This window comes from Pagrus major, chromosome 10 (assembly GCF_040436345.1).
Source record: "Pagrus major chromosome 10, Pma_NU_1.0".
NCBI lineage: Eukaryota > Metazoa > Chordata > Actinopteri > Spariformes > Sparidae > Pagrus > Pagrus major.
The window spans coordinates 12,286,667-12,304,643 of record NC_133224.1 but is presented as its reverse complement, the minus strand read 5'-3'; the positions used below and the strand labels follow the sequence as shown (position 1 = coordinate 12,304,643).

Genomic DNA, 17,977 nt, shown 5'->3' with positions numbered 1-17,977 from the left:
TGGTTTGCTTTTGTTGAACCGTGCAGGTTGAAGAACAGCCATTTGCAAAAGCCAGGACATTCAGGTATGTTTAAAAAAATGTTTTATTTTTATTTTACCAATAATAATTTGTGATTTATTTATCTGTAAGTGTAACCACATGTTGTCACCATTTTGTTTTTCTATGCAAATAATAACTTCAAAATTATTGTTCATCAGCTCCAGGACTGTCTGTCTCCTCACGTACAGAGGTAGGACTACAAAAATACATAAAGATTAATTTAGGTGTAATATTAACATATGATTGCTAATTATGTTTTTTTTATCTTTAATTTGAAGCTACAGAGTTGAAGATGTCCCGTAAGATGAGACAGGATGAAACTAAGTCAAAAAACTCCCGTGAACAACGTCTGGATGAAGAGACAACAAAAGAGAGGGAGGGACTAGGAGGTAATAAGAACTGGTTAATTTCTCTCTTTTTTGCATGTTTACCATGCAAGTCTGTCAGTGAAGATATTGGTCCTGCCGAGCTGAAAGGACACAAAGAACCAAAAAGAAATAGCGAAAGAAACACTGATGATGAAGAAACCACACAGATGGGACATAGTGCAGAGGATGAGGGACAGATGAGAAAAGATGGGAAGGAGGAGAGACCTCAGGCTAGTGGAGAGGAGGGTGATGCAGAAAATGTAGAGACTGACACATCAATTAATAACCAAACAACAGTGAGTGAAGTGAAAAGCAGTGGAAGTGAAGAGGAAAATGAAGTCAGTACAAACTCCGCAACACACAAGAAAACACAAATGAGAAGTCTGTTAATATTGAACAGAACACAGACACACACACACACACACACACACACACACACACACACACACACACAAACACATATAGTTACAAAAAAGTTAAAAAGTGTCACACAATGTGGAACACAGGATGAAATAATATGTAGTGTAGATGAAATGGAGGCAGCAGCCTGAAAGACAAGTTGGAAGAATTGAATCACAGGAAAGAAAAACGAACTTCCCTCAAACCTTTGAGGAAAAATAACATAAAAACAAGTAAGCACTCTAGCTTTTAGTGTCAAAAGAGGTTGAATTATTAAAAAAAAAAAGAAGGTTTGATTCAATCAGATTTTGGTTTTGCTCAGAAATGTTGTTCAATAGTGAGAATAATTCATTTTTGTTGAACATCACCTGCATCTGCTGCACAAAGGACACAATGCATGGAGCATTATTTTTGTTCTCAGATGAAAAGGATGAGTTATATACTGTTAATATGTTATGGGATATGAAAGGGTTTTTTGCCAGTGATAGGCTACATATTAAATTATGTGATTCATTATAAATGGCTGGTGATTGTGTAATGACACTGTGTTTTTCTGTCTTTTAAGTGACTCAGACACAGAAACGTCATCATGGCCTGTACAATCAGGGAGCCACATGTTACCTCAACAGTGTCCTGCAAGTTCTCTTCATGACGACTGAGATCCACGACAGGTTTGAAACAGCTGCTTCTATCTGTACAAGTACGATGAGATCAATTTAAATGATAAGAAAACTTTATTTAAAATGTTAACAAGAAACACTGTATAATAAGATGATTCATTTGAATGTTTAAGGGTGTTTCAAATGTGCAAAAACTCTGTTGCTGAGCACATCAAAGCAGTAAACAGTCACTATTCACTGAGAAGCTACTGTCTTCCTAAAGGTTGGATCCACAAACAAATCAAGAGCTGATAAAAATCTTTACGGACCTGGAGACAAAAACATGTGGAACAGTAAACATCACAAAGAGTTTGGAGATTCATAATGGTGAGTTGGACAGTCATAAGATGCTTAGAAGAAATGAATATATCAGATTCAGTTTAATGTATCCTTCTGCAGTTTATGAACAACGTGATGCAGCTGAATGCCTTCAGAAGATTTTACATCATATCAGTCCACAGGCCTCTGAGGTGAGCACTTATTAAATCTACAATGTTATTTACAGGAGAACAAATCAGAATGCTGTGTTGTAAATTACGTTTTTTCTCAAGGTTTTCCAAGGACAGCTGATGGACACAACAAAGTGCTCTGAAGGCCACATCATCAATAAAGAGACAAATCCATTCTGGATTCTTCCACTGTCACTGAAAGATACACGTGATACAACCTACAGTGTGGTGAGCAGACAGAGTTCACAGTTGTAGTTTAGTGTTTATATGTGATGTGAGCATGCTGAGCTAATATGCCATTTATTACAACATTTGTGTTCCCACAGAAAAGCAGCTTTGAAAGGACTTTCCAAACAAAAACATACTCTGGTGACAACATGGTGTACTGCAACGACTGTAAACAGAAAACAGGAGCAACAAGTGTGAGTTTTGACCTGGAAATGAAAACACAAACAATATCCAGGTCAATTTTAATACTGGAATCAAATCAAAATGTTCTGTGTTAAAGGATATAGTGTTTGATGATGTTTCTTGTGTTATTTAGGGATGTGAGATGGTGGAAACTCCTCAGATCTTGATTGTTCTCCTCAAGAGATTTGACTTTGACTACAACACCAGGTCACATTTCAAATCAGACTGCTGTGTGGAAGTGCCATGTGAATTACAGTTGAAGGCAAGGAAAAGTCATTTTTATTTGTGATTTCATTTGAATGGTCTTTGTTGCTTTTAAAATCATTTCATGTTCCTGTCTGTGTTCTTCATTGTAGAACAAGACGTACAAACTGTATGGGATGGTGGATCACATGGGCAGTATAAGAGGAGGACGTTACACAGCCACCGTCCTGTCTGAGGACAACACCTGGTATAAGTGTAATGACTCTCATGTCAGCAAGGTGAGGAAGATTTAACTTAATCTGTTCCATTAAGACGTTACACATTTAAAACACACCAACAGAAAGATCAAACATTAAAAAGAAATTTGCTGACATTGGTTTGCTTTTGTTGAACCGTGCAGGTTGAAGAACAGCCATTTACAAAAGCCAGGACATTCAGGTATGTTTGAAAAAATGTTTTTTTTTATTTTACCAAAATAATTTGGGATTTATTTATCTGTAAGTGTTAAACACATGTTGTCACCATTTTGTTTTTCTATGCAAATAATAACTTCAAAATTCTTGTTCATCAGCTCCAGGACTGTCTATCTCCTCACGTACAGAGGTAGGACTACAAAAATACATAAAGATTAATTTAGGTATAATATTAAAACATGATTGCTAAATATGTTTTTTTTATCTTCAATTTGAAGCTACAGAGGTGAAGATGTCCTGTAAGATGAGACAGGATGAAACTAAGTCAAAAAACTCCCGTGAACAACGTCTGGATGAAGAGACAACAACAGAGAGGGAGGGACTAGGAGGTAATAAGAACTGGTCAATTTCTCTCTTGTATGCATGTTTACCATGCAAGTCTGTCAGTGAAGATATTGGTCCTGCCGAGCTGAAAGGACACAAAGAACCAAAAAGAAATAGCGAAAGAAACACTGATGATGAAGAAACTACACAGATGGGACATAGTGCAGAGGATGAGGGACAGATGAGAAAAGATGGGAAGGAGGAGAGACTTCAGGCTAGAGGAGAGGAGGGTGATGCAGAAAATGTAGAGACTGACAGATCAATTAATAATCAGTCAACAGTGAGTGAAGTGAAAAGCAGTGGAAGTGAAGAGGAAAATGAAGTCAGTACAAACTCCGCAACACACAAGAAAACACAAATGAGAAGTCTGTTAATATTGAACAGAACACAGACACACACACACACACACACACACACACACATATAGTTACAAAAAAGTTGAAAAGTGTCACACACTGTGCAACACGGGATGAAATGATATGTAGTGTAGATGAAATGTGTCCATGAATGGAGGCAGCAGCCTGAAAGACAAGTTGGAAGAATTGAATCACAGGAAAGAAAAACAAACTTCCCTTAAACCTTTGAGGAAAAATAACATAAAAACAAGTAAGCACTCTGGCTTTTAGTGTCAAAAGAGGTTGAATTATTTTAAAAAAAGAAGGTTTGATTCAATCAGATTTTGGTTTTGCTCAGAAATGTTGTTCAATAGTGACAATAATTCATTTTTGTTGAACATCACCTGCATCTGCTGCACAAAGGACACAATGAATGGAGCATTATTTTTGTTCTCAGATGAAAAGGACGAGTTATATACTGTTAATATGCTATGGGATATGAAAGGGTTTTTTGCCAGTGATAGGCTACATATTAAATTATGTGATTCATTATAAATGGCTGGTGATGGTGTAATGACACTGTGTTTTTCTGTCTTTTAAGTGACTCAGACACAGAAACGTCATCATGGCCTGTACAATCAGGGAGCCACATGTTACCTCAACAGTGTCCTGCAAGTTCTCTTCATGACGACTGAGATCCACAACAGGTTTGAAACAGCTGTTTTTATCTGTACAAGTACAAGGAGATCAATTTAAATGTTGAGAAAACTTTATTTAAAATGTTAACAAGAAACACTGTATAATAAGATGATTCATTTGAATGTATAACGGTGTTTCAAATGTGCAAAACTCTGTTGCTGAGCACATCAAAGCAGTTAACAGTCACTATTCACTGAGAAGCTACTGTCTTCCTAAAGGTTGGATCCACAAACAAATCAAGAGCTGAGAAAAATCTTTACGGACCTGAAGAGAAAAACATGTAGAACAGTAAACATCACAAAGAGTTTGGAGATTCATAATGGTGAGTTGGACAGTCATAAGATGCTGAGAAGAAAATTAACATATCAGATTCAGTTTAATGTATCCTTCTGCAGTTTATGAACAACGTGATGCAGCTGAATGCCTTCAGAAGATTTTAGATCATATCAGTCCACAGGCCTCTGAGGTGAGCACTTATTAAATCTACAATGTTATTTACAGGAGAACAAATCAGAATGCTGTGTTTTAAGTGACATTTTTTCTCAAGGTTTTCCAAGGACAGCTGATGGACACAACAAAGTGCTCTGAAGGCCACATCATCAATAATGAGACAAATCCATTCTGGATTCTTCCACTGTCACTGAAAGATACACGTGATACAACCTACAGTGTGGTGAGCAGACAGAGTTCACAGTTGTAGTTTAGTGTTTATATGTGATGTGAGCATGCTGAGCTAATATGCCATTTATTACAACATTTGTGTTCCCACAGAAAAGCAGCTTTGAAAGGACTTTCCAAACAAAAACATACTCTGGTGACAACATGGTGTACTGCAACGACTGTAAACAGAAAACAGGAGCAACAAGTGTGAGTTTTGACCTGAAAATGAAAACACAAACAATATCCAGGTCAATTTTAAAACTGGAATCAAATCAAAATGTTCTGTGTTAAAGGATATAGTGTTTGATGATGTTTCTTGTGTTATTTAGGGATGTGAGATGGTGAAAGCTCCTCAGATCTTGATTGTTCTCCTCAAGAGATTTGACTTTGACTACAACACCAGGTCACATTTCAAATCAGACTGCTGTGTGGAAGTGCCATGCGAATTACTGTTGAAGGTAAGGAAAAGTCATTTTTATCTGTGATTTCATTTTAATGGTCTTTGTTGCTTTTAAAATTATTTCATGTTCCTGTCTGTGTTCTTCATTGTAGAACAAGACGTACAAACTGTATGGGATGGTGAATCACATGGGCAGTATAAGAGGAGGACATTACACAGCCACCGTCCTGTCTGAGGACAACACCTGGTATGAGTGTTATGATGAACGTGTCAGCAAGGTGAGGAAGATTTAACTTAATTTGTTCCATTAAGACATTACACATTTAAAACACACCAACAGAAAGATCAAACACTAAAAAGAAATGTGCTGACATTGGTTTGCTTTTGTTGAACCGTGCAGATGAAATACCAGCTGTTTGCAGAGGACAGGACATTCAGGTATGTTTAAAAAAATATGTTTTTGATTTCACCAAAATAATTTGGGATTTATTTATCTGTAAGTGTTAAACACATGTTGTCCCCACAATGTTTTTCTATGAAAATAATAACTTCAAAATTATTGTTCATCAGCTCCTGGACTGTCTATCTCCTCACGTACAGAGGTAGGACTACAAGAAAACATAAAGGATTAATTTAGGTGTCATATTAACATATGATTGCTAAATATGTTTTTTCTCTTCAATTTAAAGCTACAGAGTTGAAGATGTCCTGTAAGACGAGACTGAATGAAGAGGATGAGGTATAGACTGGAAATGAGAATGAGGTATCAAACCATCAGACTGCAGGAGAGGAGGAGAACACAGAAGAAAACTCGAACGACAAGTCTGAAGGGTTGAAGGAAACTAAGTCAAACGCGGTGGAAGTGAGGAGGCACAGGAAAATAAAGACAGGACAAACTCCAACAACTGTGCAGAGCTAGGGTTGGCACACAGTTCGATACTGTGAATAGCCCTATTCAACTATGTTCTAATCCAAATTATGGCAAGAACCACTCAGCTAAGTAAAGAAAAATGACAGTCCATCATTACTTTAAGACATGAAGGTCAGTCAATCCGGAAAATTTCAACTTTGATACATTGAACTTTGAATGTATCCTCAAGTGCAGTCGAAAAATCCATCAAACGTTATGATGAAACTGGGTCTCATGAGGACCGCCCCAGGAAAGGAAGACCAAGAGTTACCTCTGCTGCAGAGGATACGTTCATTAGAGTTACTAGCCTCAGAAACGGCAAATTAACAGCACCTCAGATTAGAGCCCGCATAAATGCTTCACAGAGTTCAAGTAGCAGACACATGAGACTGCGTAAATCAGGCCTTAATGAGTCGAATTGCTGCAAAGAAGTCACTACTGAGGAAAAACAACAAGTGCTTGGGCCAAGAAACACAAGGGATGGACATTAGACCAGTGGAAATCTGTACTCTGGTCTGATGAGTCCAAATGTGAGATTTTTGGTTCCACCCACCATGTCTTTGTGAGATGCAGAAAAGGTGAGCGGATGGTTTCTACATGTGTGGTTCCCACCGTGAAGCATGGAGGAGGAGGTGTGTGAGAAGCAGTTTAAAAAAAAATACATACTTCACCCTCACATACATACTTCACTTGCACATACATATATACTGGTACTGAGCACTTGCACACACATGCATACTCTCAGTAGTGTATATGCATGTGAGAATGCATATAGGTGTGAGTTAAGTATGTATGTATGTAAAAGTGAGTATGTATGTATGTGTAAGTGAAGTATGTATGTATGTGTAAGTGAAGTATATATCTTTGGCCTCAACGGCTTCTCATAGACATGCACGATCATTGACACAGTACCTGCAAGAAAGCAGTTCGCTTTAGGTTCTGCAGAATCGTTGAATATCAGAGTTTTACCTGAGAGCAGCTCAGCTTACTTACTATTTTCCTGACCGTTGTTCTAAGTTAGGACAGAGCGTTTTGACCATGTTCATTATTTTTTCCATTAACTGTTGCACTGACTTAAAACATCGACCGCTCTAACTCCGTATCTTATATATTTTATGTAGACTAATTAAAGTTGATAAAAGCTTGGATTGCTTCTATTTGTCTCTTTTTTTGTGCTGGCGTCAACACAGAGTGTTTTATTCTGTCTGACTTCCTGTCTCGCTCAATCTGCTCTGTGCTGAATTCAGTTGAATAGACCTCTAAACTGCTTTGTTGTGTTTTGTTTGATGATGTTTGGTTGCGCTGAGGGTGGACTGGAATTTTGAACCTGTATGGCTTGTTTGTATGTATTTGAAGTTCTTGAATAAAAAGAGAGAAAAAAAACAAACTTGCCGGCTCTGTATAGATTTTCACATTTTGCAACCCATAGAGCATGCACACTAAAGACCTGCCAACCAAGCTGGCTAATTTCCTGTTTAGTGCCCGTCTAACTTGAATGAGGATAAATTAATTTAATCATGCAGCTCTTCTAGACTTTGCAAATCTTATTGGACCAAATGGCTCAAATTCTGACAGTGAAACAATGTTATTTCTCGGGGGTTGATGTATCCATCGTTTTACAGCCCCTTCTTTCACAATGTTGGCTTATATATGTTAAGTCGTTAGGGCCACTTGTGGGTCGTTGGTCCAACCGGCCTTCACGTGGGTTGCTAAGGCTAGGTGAGCCCAGGTGTGAATGGTTGTTAAGCTGTCTGGGGAGGGAACTCAGTACATCATTGTAGGTGGGTGACAGCAGATGAATAATTTTCCAAGAGTACAATTTTTTCAACAAAAGCCTACTCAAGGCACGTTCTTGATCCAAACAAACAGAATGAGTATATGAAGTATAGGAATGAATAGACTTTGGGTTGATTCACAAATGCACACAGAACTATGTTGAAAATGAAGGCAATAGGCCTTTTCCTCATTGTTGTGATTTGATTAACAACCAGTGAGGTAAACTTTTATACATTTGAAAATCACATGACTGCAAATGTTTTGTCAAGTTTTTTTTCTGTGATCAGATATTCTTCTTTGATTGTTATGTCTTCTTTGGTGTTGTGTGATGTTTATGTTTTATTTCAGATTCATAATATATTTATAATAATTATAATAAAAATATTAATGATTTTTTGTAATATACTTATAGTATTCTTAATATTCATATCTGAATTAAAAAAGCTGTAACTGCTGTGGCTGCTACTTCTAAACACTCTATCTACCTCTGCTTTAATATGGCGACTTGCGGATTGTCTTCGCAAACAAGACCCTGGAGTTAAATTGTATTTATTTTATTTGTAACATTAAATCAAAATCAGTGCAAATTGATTTTGCTGCTGCGTGAACACATGGATGGATGGAAAATAATTTTAGGTAGCCTACCAAAACAAATCCTTACAAGCTCGCTTACATTTATTGCAAACACAAATAAAATTGCGATTATTCGACCCATTACTGTGGCACATGGTACAGCCAATTGTTTTGTTTTTTTATCAGTCATATACTTAAATGATATCATCTGTCAATCAAGTTGTGGGCAGTGCTTACGTGAAGGTCCAACAGATGATAAGTACACTCCTCAAAATGTGTCAGGTATATTGGGATATGTGTGCATATATTTTGCCCAACAGTATATTTGTTGCTTCAATGGTTTTACTCATGGAGAGTCAAGTGTATCTGAGCTATGAAAAAATGGCTTTGTTTGTGTGTGTAACCGCTTCAGCTCAGTTGTGGGGCTGTAAAAACAAGAATATCCCAATATCCCAAAATCCCAAACTAATTTTGAGGAGCTAATTTTCCGGTCAAAAACTGCATGGGAAGGACAGGATAAATTAACAGTAGAATAGGTAGCCTATTGCAAGTTAGATGCCTGTCAGCCATGTTACAAATTTCAAATAATAAAAAAATATGGGTATGGGTTTTTTAAAACCACACCTGCGTTCACTAACACTATCACCTTTGCTGTGATATTACTGAACTGACAAATACTAAGACAAATTACAAAAATTAGTCATATTCAGTTTCTAAGATCAGACATTTATTTGATTGTCTTGTGAAGTATACAGCAGCAGGATTAGTGTCAAATTTGCACCATGTAAAAAGGAAACTGTCTCCCTTACACCTTATCACATCTTTACACACGGTACTGCACTGCTCAAACTGAAACTAACACAAAAAAAGCAGTAGGCTCAGGAAGTGGTAAAGTCACGACAGTTCTCAGAAAAGGGCGAGATGCATTCACAAACGTTTTTCAACCGCAGCAACATTTCCTGAACACATTGTCGTATCATGGGAAGAACAAATGGAAAACCCCCATGAGAAAGTTCATCAGAAAGCCCCTTGTGGTCTTTAGTTCTTGTTTTTTTCTGACAGAGGAATGTTTTCTTGTAATGAGCTTCTAGATATTTAGTCCAGATTGTGCTTTTTTGCCCATTTAAAAAAAATCCAGAAAGATAGACCCCTACCAGACCTTCTACACTTGCTACAAAACAACTTTGAATCACATGGTCGGATAGGTGACTTGACACATAATAATAATAATAATAATAATAATAATAATAATAATAATAATAATGATAATAATAATAATGTGAAATTAGGAAAAAAACTGCATTTATTTATAGCCTAAACAGGCCCTGTCCACAGTGCTCCATGTCATTTTACTAGGCTATGTACAATTTTAAGACATAGGCATTGGCCTACATATGTTGCATTAAATGTCAAATTAGGCTATCTGTATTGTCACTGTTAGATAAAAAGGTAAAGAAATAAATACATAAATAGTCTACATTAATACAATTACTGCAGACCATTTTTTCAAAATAATGTGCTGCAGCGTGCTCTGTGTGAACTTTCAGAAAGTCACATGATTTCACTAGAAAAGAGAGAGGAAGCCCCTGCAACTTTCAGTTTAACATCTCAAGTTGTTACCAGCAATATACCTTAATGAAGACATTTAGCTTCTCGGTGCACGATGATAGCCTCACTGACTAGAGATATAAGAAGAATTCAATAAGAAAAAGGAAAGAAAGAAAGAAAGAAAGAAAGAAAGAAAGAAAGAAAGAAAGAAAGAAAAACGGCACAAAATTCCCTCTGTCGGGAAGACTTTTAAGATAATCAGATAAATAAAAATAAAAATCATAGTGTGTGTGTGTGTGTGTGTGTTTGTGTGTGTGTGTGTGTGTGTGTGTGTGTGAGTGTGAGAGAGAGAGAGAGAGAGAGAGAGAGAGAGTGTGTGTGTGTGTGTGTGTGTGTGTGTGTGTGTGTGTGTGTGTGTGTGTGTGTGTGTGTGTGTGTGTGTGGCCTCGTACAACTCACAGCCGCCGGTGGAACAGACGGAAGTCAGACTGGTGTTGTGTTCATTAGGCTGCACGCTCTTCAGACCCCGGTAAGCCGTATCTGTCTGTATCTTTGGCTAAAACTGCATAACAGGCTCTTTTAAATGTTCACTTTTCACTGCTGTTTGCTTCGTGTACAAATCTTGGCACAGCATTTATTTTGTGTTTATCTTCAATAGAGAAGAGCGCTGCATTTGTAATTACCGTTTATGTCTCGCAATTATGAAGAAAATATGTTAACTCATAATACTTAGGTTTATACACCATGTTGCATTTCATACTAGATGATGGATCATTATCACGAGATAGACAACAAAATGTATTTTAATACAATATGTTGCTGCATTTATGGTCAGTTGAGTTGGCGAGTTTACTGTTGTTGTTGTTGTTGTTGTTGTTGTTTAAATAAAAACATTGCAGTATATATATATACATATATATATACATATATATATATAACGCCTTATGAAGGCCAAAAATTATTTCAGGAACACATGAGATGTGTGTTTTACAGAAAGTTTTGAGTTTGGACATAAGACTGACCTTGTTTTTGTAGGCCTATATGTTTTTTATGTGTTTATTTGTATGGTAAACAGATAAATGAGACGACATAAGATGTGTATTGAGGATAAAATCATTCAGCCACATCAGTCAGAAGAACAGGTGATGAAAGGCATGGGGAAATGAATTTCAAAAAGAAGGTCCTATCCATTTCAGCATCACACATTATAACATCCACAAGTTGGAAGTTGGATGGAAGGAAATGCATAAATCCGGTAGCAGATGTCATGATGGGAAGACAAAGACAAAAAAGAAGGGAAAGAAAACAGGTAATAAAGAAGGAGGTTGAATCATTTATCATTTATTAATTTTAATAGTCGCCTACATTTCATTAAACCAAGTTTTGCATTTTTCCAAATCCAAGGCAGTAAATTATTTTTTGTTTATCAGACGCCGAACCAGCTGAACAATAAAGACAGCAATTTTCAGAGAAGACCGATGGGACAGAGTGATGATGGTGAGGAAAAGATGTGAATAGACTGAAAGGATACAAAGATCAGCCCTCGAGATAGAGGGGATGTGATGTACAATATGATATGAGACTAAGTTTATTCAAGGTTTGGTGAACAAGTAAATGATTATGTAGTCATGTGATAGAGATAGAACCTCTGGGATGCTGACTTGATAGCTCCTTTAAGGCCAGGGACTCCGATAAGAGAGTAGGGCACAGAGAGTTCAATCCCAATTAACTTTAATGATCACAGGTCATTGATGAGTGTAAGGCATTGGTGTGGATGACTGGGTTTGTAGGTATGTGTGGTTCTAAAGAAAACATACAAACAGACATTAATTACAGTATTAGTCTTCAACAACATATAGTTTCATATACATTAATATATGATATACGGTTTACACATGAAAGAAAGCAGTGTTATCTATGTTACAGTCGCTGGAAAAACACTAAAACCAATTACTGGCCAGAATAAACAATTCTGTGGGCAACAGAGCCCTCTTGTGTCCAAATAGCAAATATATTAAGAGAATCACTATGGGAATATACAAAAATGACCTCTTTCCCTTACTCTGTGTGTGATTTATTTTATATACCATAATGAGATACATTATGAACAAATGCTCTGATGAACCAAATGAAGTTTACAAACACCACTAAAGTATTAATGGTGTAATGGCACTGTGTTTTTCTGTCTTTTAAGTGACTCTGCCACAGAAACCTCATCATGGCCTGTACAATCAGGGAGCCACATGTTACCTCAACAGTGTCCTGCAAGTTCTCTTCATGACGACTGAGATCCACGACAGGTTTGAAACAGCTGTTTTTATCTGTACAAGTACAAGGAGATCAATTTAAATGTTGAGAAAACTTTATTTAAAATGTTAACAAGAAACACTGTATAATAAGATGATTCATTTGAATGTTTAAGGGTGTTTCAAATGTGCAAAACTCTGTTGCTGAGCACATCAAAGCAGTAAACAGTCACTATTCACTGAGAAGCTACTGTCTTCCTAAAGGTTGGATCCACAAACAAATCAAGAGCTGATAAAAATCTTTACGGACCTGGAGACAAAAACATGTGGAACAGAAAACATCACAAAGAGTTTGGAGATTCATAATGGTAAGTTGGACAGTCATAAGATGCTTAGAAGAAATGAATATATCAGATTCAGTTTAATGTATCCTTCTGCAGTTTATGAACAACGTGATGCAGCTGAATGCCTTCAGAAGATTTTACATCATATCAGTCCACAGGCCTCTGAGGTGAGCACTTATTAAATCTACAATGTTATTTACAGGAGAACAAATCAGAAACCTGTGTTGTAAATTACGTTTTTTTCTCAAGGTTTTCCAAGGACAGCTGATGGACACAACAAAGTGCTCTGAAGGCCACATCATCAATAATGAGACAAATCCATTCTGGATTCTTCCACTATCACTGAAAGATACACCTGATACAACCTACAGTGTGGTGAGCAGACAGAGTTCACAGTTGTAGTTTAGTGTTTATATGTGATGTGAGCATGCTGAGCTCATATGCCATTTATTACAACATTTGTGTTCCCACAGCAAAGCAGCTTTGAAGGAACTTTCCAAACAAAAACATACTCTGGTGACAACATGGTGTACTGCAACGACTGTAAACAGAAAACAGGAGCAACAAGTGTGAGTTTTGACCTGAAAATGAAAACACAAACAATATCCAGGTCAATTTTAATACTAGAATCAAATTAAAATGTTCTGTGTTAAAGGATATAGTGTTTGATGATGTTTCTTGTGTTATTTAGGGATGTGAGATGGTGAAAGCTCCTCAGATCTTGATTGTTCTCCTCAAGAGATTTGACTTTGACTACAACACCAGGTCACATTTCAAATCAGACTGCTGTGTGGAAGTGCCATGTGAATTACAGCTGAAGGCAAGGAAAAGTCTTTTTTATTTATATCTAATTTATATTTGAATGTTGTTCCTGTTGATTGATTTTAAAATACTTTCTTGTACCTGACTGTGTTCTTCATTGTAGAACAAGACGTACAAACTGTATGGGATGGTGGATCACATGGGCAGTATAGGAGGAGGACATTACACAGCCACCGTCCTGTCTGAGGACAACACCTGGTATGAGTGTAATGACTCTCATGTCAGCAAGGTGAGGAAGATTTAAAACACACCAACAGAAAGATCAAACACTAAAAAGAAATTTGCTGACATTGGTTTGCTTTTGTTGAACCGTGCAGATGATAAACCAGCTGTTTGCAGAGGACAGGACATTCAGGTATGTTTGAAAACATATTTTTTTTATTTTTACCAATAATAACTTTATTTATCTGTAAGTGTTAAAATCCGTGTACCCAACGTTCTTTCGTTTTTTCGTTTCCAAACCAAATTAAAAAAACGGAAAAACAAGGTTGTTTTTCTGTTTTTCTCTTTTAAACCCAGAACGAAAAAACAGAATAACACAAAACCACATTTTGTGCCTGTTATTCTGCTTTAAATCAAAAACAGAATAACATGAAAATTAAGTTTTTGATTTTTATTGTTTTGTTATTTTGATATTCTGAAAATTCGGGGAATGCTGGGAGATTTTTGCAGAGTCAGAGGCGCACGAAGTGAGCCGGAACGAGCGTCTCTGCAATGGCAAGCTTTGTCTTTTTCTGGGAGTCGCTGGCTCAGCCTATGGGCTGAATGCGATCATATTTACTGATTAAAACATGTTATACTGAACAGTTACAAGGAGGAAAACAACAGAGGCGAAATAAAAAAGACAAGGAGGAAAGGTCCTATTCGTTACCTAGCAACCAGAAGATTATTTGTAACAATTTAATGTCTGCTACACTAACGGAAGACAACACAACACATTTCTATTTCATAATAAAAGCATTTGTTATTGTAACCTATTACTATAATTATTAATCTATTGTCAGAGAAAAAATTTTACAACAATATGTAGGCTAATGTTTTCATACTATCACATTTATTTTTACCTGTATAGGCCTACAGGTATGTGAATCGGGCGCAATGCGATTCAGATGGTGGCTCAGGTAGCGATGAGGAAAATATATATGGCTGCACATCTGTCAGCTGCACTGTAAGCAGGTGTAGCCTACACCATGCAGACATTTCTCAAACTTTATTTTGTAGGCTCAGGACAGACTAGATCATGATTTGGATATAATAGGGTAGCCTAACCTAATAAATCTCTCGGCTGCTGTCCAGTCCGGTAATAACGGGTGTGTGGTGTGTACGCGCCCCCCCCGACTCCGCAAAAATCTCCCAGCATTCCCCGAATTTTCAGAATATCAAAATAACAAAACAATAAAAATCAAAAACTTAATTTTCTCGTTATTCTGTTTTTGTTTTAAAACAGAATAACAGGCACAAAATGTGGTTTTGTGTTATTCTGTTTTTCCTGTTTTTTCGTTCTGGGTTTAAAAGAGAAAAACAGAAAAACAAACTTGTTTTTCCGTTTTTTTAATTTGGTTTTGAAACGAAAAACGAAAGAACGTTGGGTACACGGATTGTGTTAACCACATGTTGTCACCATTTTGTTTTTCTGTGCAAATAATGACTTCAAAATTATTGTTCATCAGCTCCAGGACTGTCTATCTCCTCACGTACAGAGGTAGGACTACAAAAATACATAAAGGATTAATAATTTAGGTGTCATATTATATATTTAAAGCTACATAGTTGAAGATGTCCTGTAGGACGAGGCAGAATGAAGAGGAATAGGGAAAGATTAGAAATGACAATGAGTTATTAAACTATCAGACTGAAGGAGAGGAGGATAACACAGAAGAAAACTCGAACGACAAGTCTGAAGGGTTGAAGGAAACTAAGTCAAAAACACCGAGAGTGAGGGACAAGGAGGTAATATTAACTGGTTTCAATGCCACAGAGTATCAGAAGCCTGTTGAGACCACTTCAGAGGATCTGACAGACGAGGTGGAAGAAGAACAGGGTGAAGGTATTGGTCTTGAAGAACTGAAAAAAAGAAATAGCAAAAGAAATACTGATGATGAAGAAACCACACAGATGGGACACAGTGCAGAGGATGAGGGACAGATGAGAAAAGATAGAAAGGAAGAGAGACGTCAGGCTAGAGGAGAGGAGGGTGATGCAGAAAATGTAGAGACTGACACATCAATTAATAATCAGTCAACAGTGAGTGAAGTGAAAAGCAGTGAAGGTGAAGAGTAGAAGATGCTTCTGTTAATGTTGGAGAACAGTCGAAAGACTCCTGTGAACGTCTGGAAAAATAAATTCAGCCTCGGGGTCGAGGGGGATCCACATAGTGAAAGAAGTTCAACACTGAGATGATATAAGACTGAGCTTATTGAATGTTTCATAAACGGAGAAGTGATGATTTAGACATGATAAAAAAAATGTGAAAAGCAAAAGATCACCAGTCAGAGAGACGAGTCATTATATGAAGGTAAAAAATGTCTGTGGAACACGGGATGAAATAATATGTAGTGTAGATGAAATCTGTCCATGAATGGAGGCAGCAGCCTGAAAGACAAGTTGGAAGACACAGGAAACAAAAAACGAACTTCCATGAAATAAAAACAAATAAGCACTATAGCTTTTAATGCCAAAAGAGGTTGAATCCTTAAAGGAATAGTTCACTCTAGAACGAAATTCAGTCATTATCGACTCACCCTCATGCTGATGAGAAGTCCGGTGTAATTTCTTATTCCTCAAAGTGCAGCTGGAGACCTGCGGGGGTACCCTCCGGCAGCAATAATCCATATAACGAGCGTAAATGGCGTCCGAGACGAAAAGGTCCATAAAACTACACAAAAACTTTGTAATATTCCTCCATACTGCTCGTCCGCTGCAATCCAAGTGTCCTGAAGTGGCGACATGGAGAGTTTACTTGAAACAACGTCATTTAGTACATTTTTCTAGCCTAAACAGTTTGCTGCTATTACTGACTGTCTTCTTTTGCACTACATATCATACAGAAACTGGACATACTGGACATACAGAAACATAGTAGTTTTTTTAAATATATTTTATTGTCTATTTAATGTTAGTAAATGTCTTTATCTGTCGTGCACCTTATTGATACTTTAGTGTTAGGAAATGTCTGTCTTCATCTGTTGTGCTTGTGCACTATTTCTCTCACTGTGGGATAGTGAGAAACGTCTTTTCGATTCCTCTGTATGCCTGGTACATGTGGAGAAATTGACAATAAAAACTTGAAACTTGAAACTATACTATATTTGCCTGGAGGCACGCTCCCGTGTGCACGCAAGTCTCCCTCACAGTCGTTTGCACTACGGAAGCCGCGCCAGACAAGATCAACAGAACTCGTGATACATACACACCGGTATTTACATCCAGCTGTGAGTGACCGAGCACACACAAACACGAGGGATCTGCCTGCACTAGTGATTTGAAACTTTGAAGTGGGATCAAGTATCTTTTCCCAAAGGGACTTTACTGGGGATTATGTGATGACATTTAGGCTTTTGGGGTGTAAATCACAAAAAATAAAACATTTTGTCTCACTGAAATCTATACAAATACAGATCATTACTGAATGCTGTTATTTTCTTTCCACTTTAAAGATGCTGATTGTCAGAAGCCTGTTGAGACCAACCAGAATGAAGACGAGGTAAAGCACAAAAGTAGGAGTAATAGACTGATAACAGATTACAATTTAAATGTGAGGAACTTATAAGATTAGGTTAGAAGAAAGTGACATTTAGCCATCAAGATAGATCTCAGTAGGATATCTCTATATGTCAGAAAGTTCCAACATTCAACACTGTCAGATATGAGACTTCAGCAGTTCTTATTTATTCAAGTGGTGCACAAACATTGACAGAGATAAATGTTACTAATTACTGTTATTTTCAATTACAGTTAGATTACAGTGAAATTAATTTCTGGTTTACTTTTCCACCAGGTCCCAAGAGAACAACCTGGACTGCCAGCACACTCTTCAGGGTGTTCTGCAATGGTTTTCGTATTTTTATGTTTTTTAGCATTGTTTTTTGTAATAGTACTACTACTATTACTTTTTTCCCAAACCTCAATTTAAGGAGGGTGGATAAACTCTGTCTGTGCTTCTTGTAGCCCTTTATTACCCCTGCAGCTACAGGAACCCTTCAAATGTGAAGATGCTCTGCCTCTTCAAAATGTCCCTTCTTTTAATATACTTTTGAGAATTTTAAGCTTTTTCCATATTTTTTTTTTTACAATGTAAGTGAATGGGAACCTATTCCACTTTGAAGTTCTGTTAATTC

At 37.0% G+C, this 17,977-nt stretch overlaps 1 protein-coding gene across 1 annotated transcript in view; it reads left to right on the top strand.

The window, feature by feature from the left end:
- LOC141004135 (uncharacterized) overlaps positions 1-17,977 on the top strand; it is a 69,155-nt gene that overhangs the window by 6,714 nt on the left and 44,464 nt on the right. Inside the window, exons 19-40 of the mRNA XM_073475633.1 lie at positions 27-64; positions 199-230; positions 319-429; positions 1,373-1,478; positions 1,690-1,793; positions 1,866-1,936; positions 2,018-2,143; positions 2,242-2,337; positions 2,460-2,588; positions 2,683-2,808; positions 2,931-2,968; positions 3,102-3,133; positions 3,222-3,332; positions 4,264-4,369; positions 4,580-4,683; positions 4,757-4,827; positions 4,909-5,034; positions 5,133-5,228; positions 5,351-5,479; positions 5,574-5,699; positions 5,822-5,859; positions 15,311-15,342. Coding sequence (XP_073331734.1) covers positions 27-64; positions 199-230; positions 319-429; positions 1,373-1,478; positions 1,690-1,793; positions 1,866-1,936; positions 2,018-2,143; positions 2,242-2,337; positions 2,460-2,588; positions 2,683-2,808; positions 2,931-2,968; positions 3,102-3,133; positions 3,222-3,332; positions 4,264-4,369; positions 4,580-4,683; positions 4,757-4,827; positions 4,909-5,034; positions 5,133-5,228; positions 5,351-5,479; positions 5,574-5,699; positions 5,822-5,859; positions 15,311-15,342 — 1,948 coding nt within the window. The remainder of the gene's footprint in view (positions 1-26; positions 65-198; positions 231-318; positions 430-1,372; positions 1,479-1,689; positions 1,794-1,865; positions 1,937-2,017; positions 2,144-2,241; positions 2,338-2,459; positions 2,589-2,682; positions 2,809-2,930; positions 2,969-3,101; positions 3,134-3,221; positions 3,333-4,263; positions 4,370-4,579; positions 4,684-4,756; positions 4,828-4,908; positions 5,035-5,132; positions 5,229-5,350; positions 5,480-5,573; positions 5,700-5,821; positions 5,860-15,310; positions 15,343-17,977) is intronic.